This window comes from Poecilia mexicana, unplaced genomic scaffold (assembly GCF_051168715.1).
Source record: "Poecilia mexicana isolate PSO_F unplaced genomic scaffold, ASM5116871v1 scaffold_1, whole genome shotgun sequence".
Taxonomy (NCBI): Eukaryota; Metazoa; Chordata; class Actinopteri; order Cyprinodontiformes; family Poeciliidae; genus Poecilia; species Poecilia mexicana.
The window spans coordinates 9414195-9433216 of NW_028263370.1; the positions used below are offsets into that span (position 1 = coordinate 9414195).

The 19022-nt window shown below is 38.1% G+C and overlaps 1 protein-coding gene across 1 annotated transcript; it reads left to right on the forward strand.

Annotated features, from left to right (window-relative positions):
- Nucleotides 1–3019: 3019 nt before the first annotated feature.
- On the forward strand, nucleotides 3020–18431 carry LOC106919329 (uncharacterized). The gene is made up of 6 exons (XM_014989592.2): nucleotides 3020–3858; nucleotides 8111–8155; nucleotides 8465–8503; nucleotides 9894–10041; nucleotides 11312–11473; nucleotides 12755–18431. The coding sequence occupies exons 1-6, from the start codon at nucleotides 3808–3810 to the stop codon at nucleotides 13759–13761; spliced, it is 1452 nt and encodes a 483-aa protein (XP_014845078.2). The 5' UTR covers nucleotides 3020–3807; the 3' UTR covers nucleotides 13762–18431.
- Nucleotides 18432–19022: the final 591 nt, after the last annotated feature.

A 19022-nucleotide genomic window follows, 5' to 3' on the forward strand; every position in this document is an offset into this window, starting at 1 on the left:
GCTGATGCAAGTGGACAGAGAATTTATCCAAGTGGAATCACTGAAGCATTATGTTGATCCTACAGCAATAGACACCAATTTTAGTGAAAACCTCATGAGATGAAAAGGATGAAAAAGGGTTTGATCTTATGATCTGAGGGGCTAAAAGTGTATTACATGTAATGAGTATTTTACTTTCAAACCTCCTTAGTGCAAAATTATTTCAGGAGTTTGTTAAAAAAAAAGCAAAAAAAAAAAAAACACTGTGGTAAAATGTCTCTTCGCTGCTCTTCAGACACACTGAGCTGTCAAGTGTAGCAGCAGTTAACCTTGATTTTTATGCAGAAGTAAAGAAGCTGATTTTCATTATGGGACTTCAACCCGTCTTTTTTAAGACATTTCAGGACATAAAGAACAAGTGGCTTTTCAGGTTTTAAAATACAAGGTCAAAGCTGGGCTTCAATTCACACCAAGAGAGATTGTAATCGGAAAACGTATATTTTACAATGCAAATATGATGCAACTGAACAAGCAAATTAAATGACAAAAGCGTATTGTCTTTGTTTTTAATGAACATTTGCTGGTAACAACATGCTGATTTATTTATTTTTTTGCTCTTCGGGAATGCACCAGGGGACAGAGGCACATCACGTTGTCATTTAGCATTTAGTCAATGTGGCACCGGATCTACATTTCACACTGTGGTAACTGCAGACAGATGCACGCAGAACCAGAGCTCTTTCCATTTCCTGGAGTTGGCATAATTATTAATAAGCTTAGTTTGCTGCTAAGTGTGTTTTCTGTTGGAGGTTGATGCAGCAAAAAGGAAGTGAAAACTTGCATAAAATGCGCTTTTCTTTTTGCCGTCATTGTGACATCACGACCAAACTTACCATGGTTGCTCGATGGGCAGAGGTAAAAATAACACAAATGCCATGCAACCACCCAAAGCCTTCTTCAATGTCCTTTAATAAAATAAAAAAATAAAAATCATCTTTTACTTTTAAACTATTATCAAAATGTCTACAATACAATTGCTGGTAAGCGTGGAATGAATGAGGACTTGACCATAAACAGTGTTGCAAAACAGTAAGCGTTTTGTCATTGTGGGATTTTCCACTTATTTGTATATTTCAACTTAACAAACAAGTGGAAATTTTTGTTTGGTGAAATCCAACTCTGCAGTGAATTATCACTTTCACTAGCCTCACTAAGAAAACAAAGTACCATATGCCTATGATTTCAAATTTGTATTACACGTGTCTGAGCAGTGTGATGAATTCATGTTTTGAAATGCATCAGAAAGAAAAAATAATAGGTGCAGCTTTCTCACTTCTTAAAAAGTCAAAGTAGTCGTGTCTAAAGAGTAGCCGTGTCAACAAAAAGCAGTGCAAAATTACAAACAAGAAAGAAAATGAAATAACTTGAATACGAATGATGTTCTTGCAAGCTGTCCATCAAATTTGATTGAACATTGCATATTTTATAAAGACAAACAAGCTAAAATTTCAGTCTGTAGATGTACAAAGCAGGTAGAAATATACCACAAAATATTTACAGTTGTAGCTGCAGAAAATGTTCTACAGAGGGTGACTCAGGGGGCCTGAACATGAATGTGTAACGTTTTTCAAAATTGTATTTGTACACACCTCTGGACCCACTTATCCATTTAGTTTAACTTCAGAATTATGCACCAGTTTTTATTGGTCTATTAGTTAAAATTCCAATGGAATAAATTGTAATAGGCACTTAGGCAAGGTGATTATATGACCACTGAAAGAAGAACAAGGCATAAAACAAGTTTCATTTTGACTTTAATAGGCAATGTTGCAAATTGTGACGCGTGACGTCAGGCTTAATATCACTAGTGCTGACACACATCCACTTATACAGTTATGGAGGAATTCTTATACTTACCACAAAAAAGTTTGTCATATATGGGTTTGCATGCGAATTTGCAAAAACATGTCAGAGGAAGTGCGTTATGTCATACTGTATCATTAAATGTCAGGAAACAACATGACCAGGCATCTTCTCGTCAATGCTTGACAAAATTACTATTATTCATGTTGCGGTAAGAACGTGCATCATCGCATGCAACCCAAATTAATTTGCAGCGTTTTCCTAAATAGTACGAATTTAAACCAAACATGCACAACTCATTACTGTCTAAATCAGGAAGGTGAGGCCTCTCTCTTTTTTGGTGCAACTTTAGGTGAGATTTCCTGTTATGAAGGGCAAACAATGATTATATAGCAATCGCAATAAAGAATGCTTACACGGACCTTTATAAGGTGTAATATAACTGCGACTGTCATAACTGCACGAAACTATTTCCTCAGCAGGTCAGTGAACCCTGGGTTAAAAGCTCTGTGAGAAAGGAAGTTCAGAAAGCAGAACTCTGTCGCCTGCTGCCCTCTTGTGACAAGTGACAGAACTGCGTTAAAGACGATCAAAATGCAATAATATTAATAACGCTCCCAGTTTGGTCAAACGCACAGAGTAAACTTTTATAAGATCAAGCAAACATATTTGATGTGAACTGTGTTTGAATCTAAAAGCTAACCTTCACTAAATTTAACAGACATAGCGAAATACATGACGTCCACAAGGCTTTTGCTCCTTGTACACTTTGGCAGAATGCTACTACGGAACCCGCTAGGGGACATTGGGATAGAAATTATTTTTCGGTCCTCGCAAAAGGATTGCGTTCCCTCGCAATAACTTAGCAAATACACTCTGTTCTATTTTGCACACACCATAGTAAATGTTTTTTTGTTGTTGTTGTTTTAATTTTTATTTTACTGTTACCTGCAGTGAGAGCATAAATTCTAAATTACCACAAAGATATATTCAGATAGATAGATAGATAGATAGATAGATAGATAGATAGATAGATAGATAGATAGATAGATAGATAGATAGATAGATAGATAGATAGATAGATAGAGTCTGTTTGTTATATAATTACAATGTGTGAACAGTTCTGCCGTCCAGCATTGACGAAAACACAAAAGAAGACATATGAACACACACTAACTGGACTTAACTTAGGACGTGCTTTAACATATATGACTAATGAACCTGCACAGTTTTTCACAGACACCTGTTACACTGTTCATGCATTCAGACGTTTTTATTATTATTATTATTATTTTGTTATTAGAAACACATCACACAGAGACAATGAATGCAAAATGTGCTTGCTCGATTCCTGTGTGTAAAAATGTGGATGTTTTGAAAGTTTTTTCTCCTTTTTTTTTAAAATAAATTGAAGTTGAATTGTTTCCACTTGAAAACAAATCCTTCCCACTAATAATCATACAAATGGCCGCATTTAAGAAATTATGATGTAGACACCCTCTTTCAGGGATGTTTTCAAACAGATGTTTTTCTCCTGGTTTTGCCTGACTGCAGTTCCTCCAGGAAGTGCTCGAGCGGTGTGAGTGAAAGCCATGCAGCCCCGCTGAGGCAGCCTCCGTGCGGCTGTTGCTGGGAGCTCCGGCCAATCAAAGCCGCAGCTCTTCGGTGCAAGTAGTTTGGTGGCTGAGGAAGCATGACATCATGCTCATCTCCGTCCCTCTCCGCCACAAACTCCTGCTGAAACATGGACCCGTCCCCGCAGCAGCAGCAGCAGCAGCAGCAGCAGCAATAGGATATGTGTCCTCCAGCGTGCATGCACAGTGAGATTTGACGCAGCTTTTTAGTGTTTACTCCGAGAGGAATGGCGGTGGACGGCGCCGTGTCTGTGGAGTGGGACAACGGTGATCGAGCCTTCACAGTGTAACTTGTGCATTCTGATGCGGAGCCTGATGCTCGGCTGTCTTCATGGATCCAGAGAAGACGCTGACTTTCTGCCTTGGGCTGAAGGCTCAAGAGGTAAGGCACTGCGCAGGTTTGCTCTGATCCACACACGCTGCTGTCAACAGCTGGGCTGGAGTGACTCTGCACAGCAACATGCTTTCCTCTGGCCTACCTGGCGCCTGACAAACAACCTTTACATCCCCACACAATCACTGCATGTCATTAAGTCTTTTTAATGACGCGCAGCGCAAAGGCATGTTTTTATTTTTAGTTCATGCTTAAAATGTCTTCATTAAAGTCAGTCAAAATCTGATATTTATCTTCTTGCAGTCCACATTTGTCCAAATTGTAGAAATGTAGGATCCTGACGACATTTACCAACAGACTCTCATCACATGAGAGAAGAAGCACAAGAAACGAAAATGTAGGATTGGGTTTATATAAAACAAGCAACAGTGTTTCATGAGGCTGCGAAGAAGATTGTAAAGGAAATAGAAAAAATATATATTTTGCAAAGTAAAATATATTGTCTTATTGTTTAATGTTATCTATAACACTAAGACATATTTTCTTTTTTTACGTTTTAAATTAACATTTACAAGAGTAAACATTTATGACATTTACAGTGTTTTTGTTTTGCAGAATTTTCACCTTTTTGATGCAGCTAATACTAGCTGCTTAATTAATCAGGCTATCAGAGCCTTAAAACAGCAACAGATGAGGAACAGATGTTCCATACAGCCAGAGATGGGTTAAACTCTGGTTGCTTCGGGGAATGTTTGGGGTTTTGAAACTGTCACTTTTTTAAAAAATCTGGTTTAAGGTGAGACCCATAAACTGGTAACCAGACCGCACTGACTCTGAAGACGCCTCACACGTGTTTTGAGGTTCCATTTTGTCAAATTTTTCCTGTTTGAGGTTGTGGTTGTCACATTATGTTGCAGCCAACAGGACGCTCTTTCACCTGTATCTTCCTCCTCTCCGGCCCTGTCAGGGTAATGTGTGCAGGATGTGGTTTCACATTGTGCTGTTAAAAATGTTTCTTTTGGGGGGGGGGGGCGGGAAAACGTGGGGGGGTTGGGGGGGGGGGAAGAGGGAGGATGTCTCAGTAGAGTTTTTTGTTTGAATGGGGACAACCTGTTAGGCCTGTCAGTGCATTGTTACTTTTATTGCAAATACAATATATATATATATATATATATATATATATACACATACAACTTTGTTGATCTTATTTTAAGTAAAATGGCTGCAGCATAGGTTGAAAGGATACATCTTCCCAGATCAATACATAGTTAGTTTTTCTTGATTTTAGATCTTTAAAAAAAACCTTTAACACACCAAATTTTTTCATGCTCTGTCTAGAATTACATTCAGTTATGTCTTAAAGTTGAGCTTTATTTATTTTCCGTCATAAAAAAAAAAAAAAATGATAAGCCAGTCATACAGAAATTGGTTTATTGCTTGATTTGGAAAATGTAATTAATGAGTTTTTGTTAAATTGATCCCATGTAGATCATCAGAAAGTGCATATATTTACCACGTTATGCTTGAAAACAAAATTTCCAGCCCTCATTTGCCTTAAAATAAATAAATAAAGATTTTTAAAAAGTCTTAGATTCATTTTTTTCTGAAACTGAAGCACTTAGTGTAAAAGCAGCAGAAATATTATTGACTAGTTAGCATCTTGTATAATATCGGTGCTTCACTCTGGTTTTTATTTCATTGCGGACATTGAGGGGAACTGTGATGTGGATCGTTCGAGGTTTCTTGGTGGTCTCAGAGTGACTACATTTCACACACATTCTTATTTTGAAGCCATGTGGTGGCCTTACCACAGGAACTCTGCATGAAAGGAGTTTTGACAGTGCGTTTTCCATCCTGGCTTGGCATTTCGTTTTCACACTATGCAGCAGAACATGTCTCTGACACTGCAGTATGATATTGTCTATTTTAGTTTTTAAATATTTACATTTTCTCCAGGGAAGACAATAAAAAAATAATAATATTTGACAAGCCATCATTTACTCGTCAAATATTAGAAGCACCAGTGATATTTTTATGTTGTTTTTCCCACCTGTGTTTTACTGCATTATGAAATATTGAGCAGCCTATGGGTATTAGTTGTTTATAGCACAATTTGCAGCCTTATATTGGTTAGTTAACAAATGTCAAAGTAATGTTTTTGTTTTTTTTTGCCATAAATTTAGTGCTGCATATGCACAACTTGTGATGTTTACGTGTATGCCTGTGTGTTTGTCTGGATATGGAGCACACAATGCTGGGCCAACATTGTTCAGTTGTGCTGACCACAGGCAGGAGTCGGTTGTTAAGCAAGCATGTCTAATTTACATGGCTGCTGTCTTGGTGTGCAACAAGCCCAGCTCTGTTTCATTGTTTTGACTGCAGTCCCTTATGCAGCACACGTGGACATTTCCCCCCTTTTGCCTGCTGTCAACCCATATGACCTTCACTGAGGTGGAGGTCATATCTATGATGCTGAAGCTTCAGATGTCAGTCATGTGATTTCTTTTTTTTAATGATGTGATCAAGGATGGCTAAGAAAACATAAAGAGGCTCTAGGAGAAATGCAGTTCTGTGCATATTTGTGCACATGTTTGCCTCATATTTGCTTCCTTATGAATTTATTTTATTTAGTTTTGCTTTTTTTTCACACTTTAAAGTTTCAGATCATCAAACACATTGTTTTTATCAGACAAAAATAACCAAAATAAATTCTGGTTCGAGTGTTTACAGTAACTGGTAATAAATTTCTTACCTCAGTGCAGAAGACCTAACCTCAGCTAACCTAGAACTGTATTAATTCTTCCATGTTGATCATAAATGGTCTGCAGATCATGCCATCAACACTTGATTTAAATTCAGACTTTGGCTAGGCCAGTTCAAAACCTGCTCCTTTTTTTTTTTTTGTCTTTGCAATATGGACTTACCGATGTGCATAAGCCTCAAGGTCAAGAACTGATGGTCAGACATTATTTTGTATCAGAACGTAAAATTTTTGATAGTACCACCTTTATGGCAAAGTCTTTAATTTTAGTTTCATCAGAACACAGCACATGTCTCCAAAAACTAAGGTATTTGACCCTGAGTGCATTTGTAAACTGTCATTTTCTAATCTTTTTGGAGTAATCTTTGTCCTTGCTTAGTGGCCTTTCAGCCCATGATGGCAGAGAACTAATTTCAAGGCATACAATGGGACCATCTACCAGTTTCAAACAAGGTCTTTTCCGGATTGTCTAGAATTGATATAACCCTTTCACATAAAAAGGACATTCATCTCTGGGATACAGAATCTGCGTCCTTACTGAATAGTACAGCTGGACATTCCCATGCAACATACCTTGTTGTCTGAACTGGTAAACTTGACACCGTCAGAAATCTGGAAATTCTACTTAAGCATGAATTAGAGGCCCTCCGTTTTCTTCCTGATATCTTTCTTGCTGTTTTTTTGTTACCTTAATTTACAAAACTTAAAAAGCCATGGTGAAATCCTCTGGGCTTTCCAAATGCTCTGAAAAGCACGGCAATCATATTTTAAGTAAGCCCAACCTGTCCTAAAACAATGAATGTTTAATCAGTTTTATTATCTAACAGTAAGAAAAACAGTCCATGTTTCTTTGCAGTGTATGCAAACATCTGGTTTTCAGGCGTGTATTCCTTCGGGTCAGTGGAAACTTGGTCATCCCTCTGAATGTGTCACTGGAAAGACGATGTCTGGATTTCCTATCTGGATCTCTTTTTTTATTGGATAACATGGAGATCTTGAATGGATGGATAAGTGATTAACATTTGTGATTATGCTCTCCGAATAAATGTTGTCTTTAATTATATGAACCTTTGTCTATTTGAATCTGGTTCCCTCGTCTTTAGGAACATATTTGTCTCTCGAACAGTTGACCAGTAAAACTTAAGCGTTCATAGAATTTTTTTTATATCAGAACATTGATGCTACTTAGTTGTCGCTAATGTGTTTTCTTTACCACTTTACATATTTCATGTGTTTAAGCAAGACTAGTAAGAAGAACATCGGAGGCCGCAGGAAAAAATTTTGTAAAAATACCCAGAAGTGGGTGATTTCTGTCGCCTACGTCAGACCACAGAGAGAAATCAGTGCGTTTAAGAGCCTCTTTGTCACCTTGATGAGCCAGCAGACAAGCAGCTGACAGTCTCTGACTGGAAAAGTGTTTGCCACTTTTGGACTAATAACATATTGTTTGTTTAGTCTTGCCATCGGCGTCTTATCACGCCCGTCCTGTCCTCTCTCTGTCCTGATCATTGTGTCTTTTTTTTTATTTTTTTTTATCAGATGACAATGTCCCTGCAGGAGCTGGTTGCACCTGAAGCTGTAACGGTAAGGAGGTCAGCTTTTAAACGATGAAAAAACACTTTTCCACATGTGGTTAATAATAAAAACAAAAAAAGAAAGGGGAAAAAAAACTCACAGCCTGCCTCTTAGCTGTTGCTATGGCAATGCATTGTTGCTCGTTAGCACTTCTGAGTCTTGTGTGGTAACTATGTGCAGGCCAGATTTAGATGCCTTTGCTTGTTCCAATGTTGTTCCCACATTTTTACAATGTGTTTAATATTTGCCTGCATTTAGTTGCAGCCCAATGTTGGCCGATTCAAATACAACTTTCCTTGTATTTCTCATACTATGTAGGTGCCTGTGCTGGAGATTGACAGAAACACCGCTGACAAGGTGATGTTTGTCTTTTAGATTTAACCTGCAAATGATGAAAACGATCATGAATCTGCTAAAATGTTTAGTGCTGCACAATAATATTGAGCTTTATCAGACTTTCTCACTTTAGCTGACAAGCTTCAATATATATGTTAGGATGTAATGTGACTGTCCATAACAAAGTAGTGCTAATTATGTGAAAGAAAAAGGATAGTATATGGCTTAACATTTTTTTTGTAGATAAAAATCAGAAATTATAGCATGCTTTTGTATTAAACCTTTCCAACTCAATATTCGGTAGAGCTACGTTTCGCTGCATTTACAGCTGCTTGTCTGTTTGACCAGGTCTCTATTAGCTTTTGAAGCATGGTGTACATTCTTCTTTGCAAACCAGTTCAAATTCATTCAGGTTGGACGGAGAGTGTCTGAGAACGTTCACTGCTGTGTCTTGCCACAGATTCTAAGTTGGATTTAGGTCTGGACTTTGACTGGGACATTCTCATAGATTGATATATTTTAACCAAGATCATTGCAGTAAGAAACATACTGCAGTGGTCTTGTTGAGGTTGTATGTTTAGGGTTGTTGTCCTGTTAAATGTGGGCCTCTATCCCAGTTTCTATTTAGCTCCACCAGTCTTTCCATCAACTCTGGGCAGTTTCTCTGTCCGTATGGAAGCAAAGTATCCCCCATGCATGATTCTGGTATCAACGGGGGTGTTGTGTTTAGGATGATGTCCAATGTTTCCCACCACACACAGCATCATTTTGTATGCCAAAAAGTTATGGGTTTCCCCCTCACCCCTCAATTGTTTTCTTCTTTTCACTATTCAATAAAGGCCTAATTTATGGACTGAGCTACTCCTAGTTGCCTGTCAACAGATTCTTTCACCAGAGCTGTGGATCTCAGGCCTCTTGGCTGCTTCTCTGATTAATGCTCTCTTCGCCCTAAGTGTCAGTGTAGGTGAAAGGCTTAGGTCTTTACGGGCTTACAATTGTCCCATTCTGTTTTCATTTTCAGATGATTTATTGGACAACTATTTTTTTCAGATTTTCAAAGCTTTGGATACTGGATTATAACCTAATCCTGCTTTAATCCTCCACAATTTTCTTCCTGATATGCCTGCTGTGTTCCTGTGTTCTTGATTCTGTTTGTTCACTAATGTTCCCCAACAAAACTCTATGGATTTTATTTGCATGTATCAGAGAAGAGGATCCAAAATGCAAATGGACACCACACTTTAAATTTATTTGCAAACTTTTTACTTTCACTTCCCTGTTATGGAATGGTATGTGTTCATCATAAAACCCCAAAGACAGTATGTAGTAGTATGAATTTATTAGTATGTCCGTACATCTGTTGACAGAAGCCGACTGTGGTTACATTGCAGTGTCTTGCTTTGTCCACCAGGTGGTGGAGCATCACGTTGGCTCTGGCAGGCAGCCTGTGGTCAGTCCCAAGTACTGTCCAGGAGCCAACAACAGCCCAGGTTACCGGTGTGAAACAGGACACTGCTGTGGAGAAACGGGCTGCTGTACCTATTACTATGAACTCTGGTGTAAGTCAGTTGACTACTTTTAAATTAAGATGAAATGTTCCGATTAAATGAGTACAGGTAATGAAAAGGTATTATCAGGGACACTTTTGTAACTTTTTGCAACCTTTATTCGACACATTATATATATTATTTTTACCTGAACACTACATTTTTAAAGCAGACTTGAGGAAATTTAGACAATTTTAGAAACATCACAAAGAGTAGGGATCATGTATTTAATATTCCAGGTCAGATATTTACAGTACAATTAAAAAAAAAAATCTATTTGACCCTTACAGATATCTTTCGTTTTTGCTTTTTTGTCACAATTTATGATCATAAGACTTTTTTTTTTGCATCAGACAAAAATAACCCAAAAAAAAAAAAAAATACAAAGAGCAGTTTCCAATTTGATAGACAGAGGAAAAAAATATAAAAATCAGCCTACCACTGTGTGAAGATATAGCTGTTCCTTTGTAATTCACAAATTAACTGGGATTAATCACAGCTTTTGGTTCAGTTTCACAAGTAACACCCAGGTCTGGTTACTGCCAGGCACATAGAATCAATAACTCACTTAGAACGAACCAATCCGACAACATGAAGTAGACTCAAAAACCTCAAAAAGCAACACATCTTCTGATTTAAAAAAATAAATACAAATCACTGACATGGTAACAAATGGTAACAAAGCCTTTTCTAAAACCCAAAGTCACTTTCTGATAATACTCTAGAGTTACAGAAATACTCTGCAGTCTGATGAGACAAAAGTAAAACGTGTGGGTCTTATTACATTCAGTTTAAAACTTACACAGCATTCAGCATCATCTATCAGACAAGGTCTTGGTAGTGTGATGGTTTTTGGCTACTGGGGTATTTCTGCTTAAATCCACTTTACCTTGACAGCTAAAGTCTGGCCATCAATACACAGGACAATGATCTAAGTACACCAGCAATTTCACCTCTAAATGCCTCAGTGAAGATTTTCTTGAGTAGCCTTTAAAGTTTCAGTCCTGGAAGAAGAACTTAATCCTTTAACAGTTCACCAAAATTGATGATGCATCATCAGACCTCACAGAGCACACAAATTATTGGGTTTATGAGAAAATAACTTTTTCAGAGTAATGTTGAACCTCAGGGGTCTTGTTTATGTTTCGTACTACTAACCACTTATGATCACAGGGACACGTGATGCCAAAACACATTGATCCTGCCTTTTGGCCTCCGGTGACTGATTGACGAACGTGCTGGATGTCGTTGTTTATTTACAGAGCTGTCTTGCTTCCCACAGGGTTTTGGCTGCTGTGGACGGTCCTGATCCTCTTCAGCTGTTTCTGTGCTTACCGGCACCGCCGAGCCAAGCTGAGAATCCAGCAGCAGCAAAGGCAAAGGGAAATCAACCTAATCGCTTATAACGGAGCCTGCAACTACCCATCTTCGATGTTGGACCTCAGTATGTTGAATTTATTCTGAAGCCATTCTGAGCGGCTTTAAATGCGATTCATTTGACTAAATTGGCCATTTCTTTGACTTGAGAAGCTCCAGATTAGATTGATTAGTTAAAAAAAAATAAGAGAAAAGAAAAAAATTGTCACAGTGACAACAACAATAAAATGTTCCATTTGGCCACAACATTTTATACTTCAGATGGGAACTATTGAGAAGTCCTCATTGGTTCACCAAATAAGAACCAGCACCAAGAACTCCCAAACAGGACTGCAAGGAAAGAATGATGCCTTTTTGTTTGCACAGCTCTGGGGAAGAGAACCAAGTTCCCTTTTCTTACAGAGTATGTGATAAATTGTTATGTATTTTATCACAAATTTTAACACAACACAAAGTAGTGCATCATTGTGATTTCTTTTTTATTCAAGTGAAAATAGGAAAAGAGCAGAGCCAAACAGCCAGAGGATTGGTGGTTTAAATTAAATTGTTTTCACATGTTAGAATGGCTCAAAATCCAAATCTTAATCAAATTCAGAAAATTGGGAGAGACTTTGAAATTGCTGTTCACGGATGCTCTCCGTTCAGTCTGACTGAGTTAGAGTCGTTATGAAGAACTATGAGCAGAAAGCTTAGTCTCTAGAAATTCAACTCTTGTAGAAACAAACCCCAAAGGTTTTGCAGCTGTAATTGAAAGAATGTGAATATAAAAAGTATTGAACTCGGGGGTGCTGAATGCAAATGCACACCAATTTAGATTCATGCTTATGACCGTGTTGAACTCCAATTAATGATGTTTGAAACTCCAAAGCTAACTTGATTGGTGGAATTGTTATAGTTACTATTTTATCCAATTTGTGCTTCCCTCAGAGCATCAGGGTATACCAATAAATTCAAAAATGTGATCAAATGTTGTTGCTGTGTACAGTTTAGTGATCAAATCAAATGTATTTATGTACTTGGTTTCCTGAAGAAGCCCAGTTAAAATTCAGAAGTTTTTTTCTTTAAAGTTGTAAATAGTTTATTTTCCCTTTTATTATTATCATAGTAAATACTATAAAATATGACATTCAGCAAGGTCCATATGACCCAGCCCTACTTTTAGAAAATTATTATGAAATATACTGAAGTTTGTGTTTCAACAGTACAAAGTGCTTAAACATTTAAGTAACGCTTTAGTCAATTGTAATTATGAGAGCAACTGAGTGGCTGCTGGATGTAATTCTTCGTAGCTTATAGCAAAATAAAGCCTTTTACAGGACACAAAAATGACTTTGAAATTTTGCTGCAGGTTTCCTGACTTCCCTGAAGCTGCCCTCCTATGAGGAGGTGGCTGCCCAGCCCAGCACGCCTCCTCCTCCTTACAGCTCCATCTTCGCCCTCCAGGGAGGGACCACAGCGGGGCCCAGCTCTTCTTATCCCCATCACCACCACCACCGGCACCCCTGTCCTCCGTACCTGGGCCCCGGCACCAGTGGGCTGACCTCCTCCCAGAGCTCCGACAACTACACCAGCTGCTCCTGCGAGTCCTGCTCCCTCACCTCCCCGTCCAGCACCTCCTTCTCGGTCCAGGTGACCGACGAGACGTATGACAGCAGCCATGTGTCCACACCCAGTGAAGCTGGGGGCGACTACGCTGTCGTGCTGAGGTCATCGCCTTCCCCGTCCCAAGTTCCCCCGGACGTGATACCCGCCGCCACTCCTGACGTCATACCGGTGCAGCGACGCTCCTCTGCTGGCAGCGACAGACTCTCGCCTCCTTGTCCTCCGCTTTCCCTCCCTTTACACTCACAACTCTCACATCCCGCTCGCCTCCCTCTCTCCCCCCTCGTCCTGTTGTCTTCTGCTCCTCCCGGCCAAGTTCATTTTCTCGTGCCCTCCGACCCACCGGGGGCTGTGGAGGAGGCCTCACCCTCACCTTATGATGTAACGCCCTCTCCTTCCACAAAGGATCTGCACTCGCCGAACACAAGTAATAAAGAGGAGCAAAAACAAGACGGAGACGAAGAGGAGGAGGACGAAGAAGACGAGGAGGATCACTTCAGTCACAGACGGCTCACAGGCGACTCTGGCATCGTGGTGTGTCGCTGTCACGTGAGGAGAGGGGAAGACGAGCTGCAGAAAGGGCGTTTGGATGAGAGGAAGGGGGAAGGAGCGGTGCAGGAAATCGGCGGAGATTCCCCCGGATCAAAGCCCGGCGTGAAATCGTCCGTGTTGGATCCGTGCGAGGAGGTTCCCTCCTCTTCCGCTGTCGTCTACAAGGCCGACGAGGCCGTCATCACCGTGGAGTCCTCCTAACCCGACAGCTCGCACGAGGTGGCTCGGTAGGCAGGAGTTAGATGTTGATGCTTTACAGCATTTGTGTAGATCAGGACGAGCAGGTGAAGAGTTGGGCGAATCACTGAAGAAATGTCTTGCAGATCTTTCTGTAATAGCTGAGAGGAACGTAGGTGTGACTGGGATCTCTGATCACTTTGCAAACAAGGCACTCCCAGAAAAACTTGAAACCGAATATTTATATTGGATGAGAGAAATGCCTGGGTTTACGACAAAAATAAATAAATAAATAAAAGTGATTCAGTTATCATAGCTGAAACCACTTAGCAGTAGCAATGGTTTTGCTGTTACCTGGCATGCACTGCATGCAAAACCCACAACAGAGGTATTCCGTCTCTCTTTCCTTTGTCTTTCAATCTATGATACAATGTTGCCCTTGCAGGGACACTTTGACATGGAAACCCCACGTGTCCGGTTCTGGTTGGCTTTAGAGGCTCTTTAGGAGAAACGGGGAGTTTAAGATGTGAATAGTGATTTTAAAAAAATAGATTAAGTCTATAATAGTTAAGTTTTTTAAGAAGGATTTGACTAGAGATTTGGACTTTTGTCTAGAGATCCACCAATCAGTTTGACAGTCTTCCCTTGATCTACTTTGATTAGTGAAATCAAATAAAGAAAAAAAAATGTTTTTTTCCTGTTCTAACAACTCCCAACCTTTTTGGCCTGTAAGCTGCTTTTTGAATTCTCTTGCATACAGATACAGCCACAGATTAGGGTATTATATTGTAATTATTTCATTCTTTTTCTTGTATTTTTAAGCTTCTACCTCTATGAAGAACATGAAGATTGTTTTATTCTATGTTTAATCGGCCGTGGCTGATTCTGAAATGTAGATCTACGATGACGTAGAATCAGTCAAAAATTGAAATCGGAAAACTTTAGTTGGGTATGTGCTAGAAAAAGCTGTATCTTTAATGTTTTTATTTTTACATTGTGAGCAGCTGTTTGCGAAGTCAGACAGTTGAAATTCAGTTGTTTTTGGTCATTGAACAACTTTCGACTGTTTTAGATTTAATACAGCAAAAATACTAGGATCCACTGCCTTACATACATACCACTGTTCATTTCATGTATTAAAGTACAAAGCACATCGTTATCCTGTTAAAACACCAAGAAAAATATTAAGGTTCACTCTAGGCGTGAATCATCGAGGCCCGCTGCTTCGAAATAAACCTGGATAGTGAGTGCTACGTGTTCTTAACTTTCTTTCTACAAAGTTGGATTAGCAAATACTGAACACAGACGTGCTAAAAATAAAAGGTTTCACCAGCATGCATCCCGTTTGCTTGTACAAGAAGCCAGAAAGCAGCTGTGTTTTAAAGCTTTCACATCTTTACAGTGGTATTATTGTGGTTCCACTTTGTCGTTCCAGACTGTTAGGTGTGCAAACTGTAATTACCAAGTGTTTAACTTTGGACTGAAAGTGTCTTGGCGTGTTTCCAGTGAACCGTTGCTCTTTTTGAAAGGCGACATGAGCCTGTCTCCTCCATGAAACCGACTGTTGAGTTTTTATAACACTAACATTTTAAAATCAACTTTTGTCAACTGATGATGAATGTAGAAAGGTTATGCATTCTGACAAGCAAGCTGCACGGAGGGCCGCGTCGCGACAGCGCAGTCAGACAACTGGGACTGGTTCTGTGTCTTTCAGTATTTTGTAATGTTGAATATTAGAACTGAACTGAAATGAAATTATTTTTTTTATTTTATTTCCTGACCTTTGCCTCATTTGGTTGATGTTTCTAAAGATAATGAGCTGAACACAGCACATGATTTCTACCTGTAAAGTAAAGTGTTTCCTCATCTGCCTCACTGTTGCTAGGTAGACCAGTATGTGGCTACGGATTGGTCATAAAATTTGTGTATATATATAAAAAAAATAAATAAAATTGAAACAGAATTTCAAGTTTGATCTTGAACTTTGAAAAAATAAAATTGAAAACCTACATTTTGAAAGTGAGGAAAAAGAAAACTACACGTAAAAAGTTAAAACTCACAATATTGAAAGAAGCTACATTTAAGCAGGAGGAAACTTCAATTTTGATTTAAAATACTCGTTTTGTTTTGACATTCAAGACTTTCTTCATGTCTGTGCTTTTCAAACAGTATCTTGAAACATACAAATAGTCTACCCCCGATTTGTCGTCGGTACATATTGTTCGAGTTTGAGACAAGAAGTTGCTTCAATTCAATCTTTCTGTGTATTTGTTCTGCTTTAATGGAATAATTGACTTTGTAGTTCACTGACGAAAGGCCTCTTGACTGTGTCTACATTGAAAAGCTGACTTGACTGTCAGTAAAAATTTTATCTTTTTTCATGTAAAGCTTCATGAGCTGAAAAGGGATTTTTTTTTTTTCAAACTGTGTACAATGTGTGGTTTGTGACTGTTCGTCCTCTGGACTAAAGAAAATCTCCTTGTAGAAGTGATTTGATCTTAGCTGATCAAAGTATTTTGTGCCTATAGATGAATACAGATACTCAATGAGCCATTCTGCAGTTTCTACATGCTTTCGTTAGATTGTGATTAGCTCTACTTTGACAGATGTTTTTAAAGTGCTGAAAATTTCTTTATTTTGTGAGACTTAAAAAGATAAACTGTATTTAGCAATAGTACTTGCACTTTTTCCTTTTTCTATTCCATGCTGATTGATGGGACATAAACTGTTATAAACATTTACCTCTTAAAAAAAAAAAAAAAGAGAGAGAGATGTGTGAGCCATGCTGGTTGGAGACTTTCTGTTCTTTGGCTTGAGGTTCCTCCCAAATGCAAAGTGAGATTATGAGGTCTTACCTTTGATTACCTTATATTTTTATTTACAGGTCTAAACAGCATTAAGTTTGAGATAAAATAAAAGCTATTTATAAATAAAACCTATTTATCAGCAATATTATGTATGGCCTTCAAAACAATGGTCATCTTATTAAAGATGTGTAAAAAGCCTTTGGAAGAGAAACACCCGACTGCATCACACTTTCTCTGCCGTTAATAGTGGACATGAGGACCTTTATCACATATCCACCATTTTTCATGTCTTCATGTCAAAGCACAAGGTTCCATTTAAAATGTCGGCATAGTACACATATGGTGGCAGGACAGAAACTATTTGTTCTCAAATTCATAGTTCTAATGGTTACATAGAGACTTTGTGGTGGGGCATTTAAGCAAAAATAGTTTCTCTTGTCTTTTCCAGAAAAATGATTCTTGGCATTATGGGATATTTATATCCTGGGGAAATATGAAGTAGTGAATTTCTGAATAAAATGTCTTTAATGCTGATCAAAAAGTGAAGAATAGCTTATTTCCAAAAATGCTTGATGCACATTTATTCCTCATGTCTTGTTTTTCTGTGATTAATCTTGTAAATCTTGATTAATCACACGCACACACACATAAATACGTTTGTGTGTAATATTACTGTAAGTAATACAGTAATACTGTACTGTAAAGGTTGTAATATTACTGATTTCTTAGTGTTTAATTACCACTCCTGTAATAAAATATCACTTCTTTTTAAGGCTTTTTACACATATTTACTAGTGGCACACACAATATTGGAGGCTGCTTTAAACTTGCATGTTTGCTTTTCAGTAACTAAAAGATTACATGAATGAACAAAAAATGCAAAGTATGATTGTGCATTTTCTTTTATTATCCTTTTTTTTTGTCAGAAAACATCTGTTATGGGTGTTTCTTTTTTCCTAAAGGCATTTATTTTGTGTTCAGAAAGCTGTTTGACAGTCCTAAATTTGGTAATTTGTGTGTTTTCATTTCCTACAATATAAAACAAAACAAAAACAATTAATTTACAGATTTAGTTTTTTTTTCAATACTTAAGCAGATTTAACGAAAACAAATATTTTATTAATTTACCTCGACAATAAAACCAGAAGAAATCAGAAGAGGCCTTATAGAGTTCTGTAAAATACTAATAATTTGTAAAGAAAAGGCACAAACTGGACTCCCTAAGTCAAAGCCAAACTCCCTGAAGTTCACATCCTTTCTGCCTTTCCAGCAGCTACAAAAGCCCAAACTGTCAGCCAAGGCCTGATGCTAGACTGTTACCTTGCTTGAGTTTTGTCTGCAAAAGACTGTTTGCTCCTTCATCTGAAGCCGTTTTCTTCTTCCTCTGAACTCACGTTGTTGCAGCTGGATTACACCTAAACATCAGACTGTTTTCCTTTAACTTGTGCAGAAGTGAAACAGCAGGAAGTCTAACAGTATCTAAATGTGGCTGTTTGTGTAGTACTTCAGATTAATATTATTACTACATGTGATGTACTTTGAGGGTATCTTTGTGCAATTTTACCTGCAGCTCCTCAGCGTGTCGTACGCATGTGTGCGAGAGTTCTTGTGAGGCTGTGTTGTTAAAATTGTTGCTTATTGTAAGTATTTATGGTAGCCGTCATAATGTCCTTTGAGTAAAAATACTCAGTTTCATGTATACCAAGTTGTTTTTTTTATATCCTATTAGAAATTGTAGCTATTATGAATGGAGGTCATGTTTTTTTTTATTTATTTTTGTCTAATTTGCTTTTCGGTGTCGGGTTTACTCCCATCAAATACATGTGATCAACAAAAATTGTTTTTGATAAAAATAAATAAATAAATGAATTAATATGCTACAATCAATTCACATGTCTCTATTTTCTTTATTGTGTTACATTGCTTTAGGTCTTCCTTGTAGTGTAAATTCTGATGCATAGCACAATGTGCTAAAAAAATCCCACTCATAGGAATTTGTCACTCTGAGTACAGATTCCTATGAACCACTTACCCAGAAAGCTCTTCACACATTTCTAGTTTACCATCAGTGTTGTAATTTGGCTTACAGCTGATTGTGTCGACCATCCCGACCTCCGACCTGCCATTCGCTACGACTCCTCGAACTGTTCCCACATGTCTTTACATGGCAGCCAGGATCCTAAAAGTGTGTTCCAAAAAACTTTTAATCACTTTATAAATAATTGTGGATGATCTTATTGTGTTTTCATAAATTGAAAACATCTTTCATATGTCTCCCTATTTTGCGTAACATGCAAATGCACATCGGAAAACTCAGTCAGTGTGCTGACTATTTTTTAAAAATGTATTTGTTTATTTATTTTTGCACTTTTGGCAACACCTGGAGGGAGGGCACCCAAAGCATGGAGCCATGTGGCTCATCATAAAGACTCACACTGGTTTCAACCATAGATTTTACTGTACTGGTATTTTATTTAC

What these genes read in the sequence shown, in the direction of transcription:
- LOC106919329 (XM_014989592.2), top strand. Translation starts at nt 3,808, where the DNA reads ATGGATCCAGAGAAGACGCTGACTTTCTGCCTTGGGCTGAAGGCTCAA. An exon ending in TTGGGCTGAAGGCTCAAGAG is followed by an intron (nt 3,859 to 8,110) that starts GTAAGGCACTGC and finishes TTTTTTTATCAG; the next exon opens with ATGACAATGTCCCTGCAGGA. An exon ending in ATCTTCGATGTTGGACCTCA is followed by an intron (nt 11,474 to 12,754) that starts GTATGTTGAATT and finishes ATTTTGCTGCAG; the next exon opens with GTTTCCTGACTTCCCTGAAG.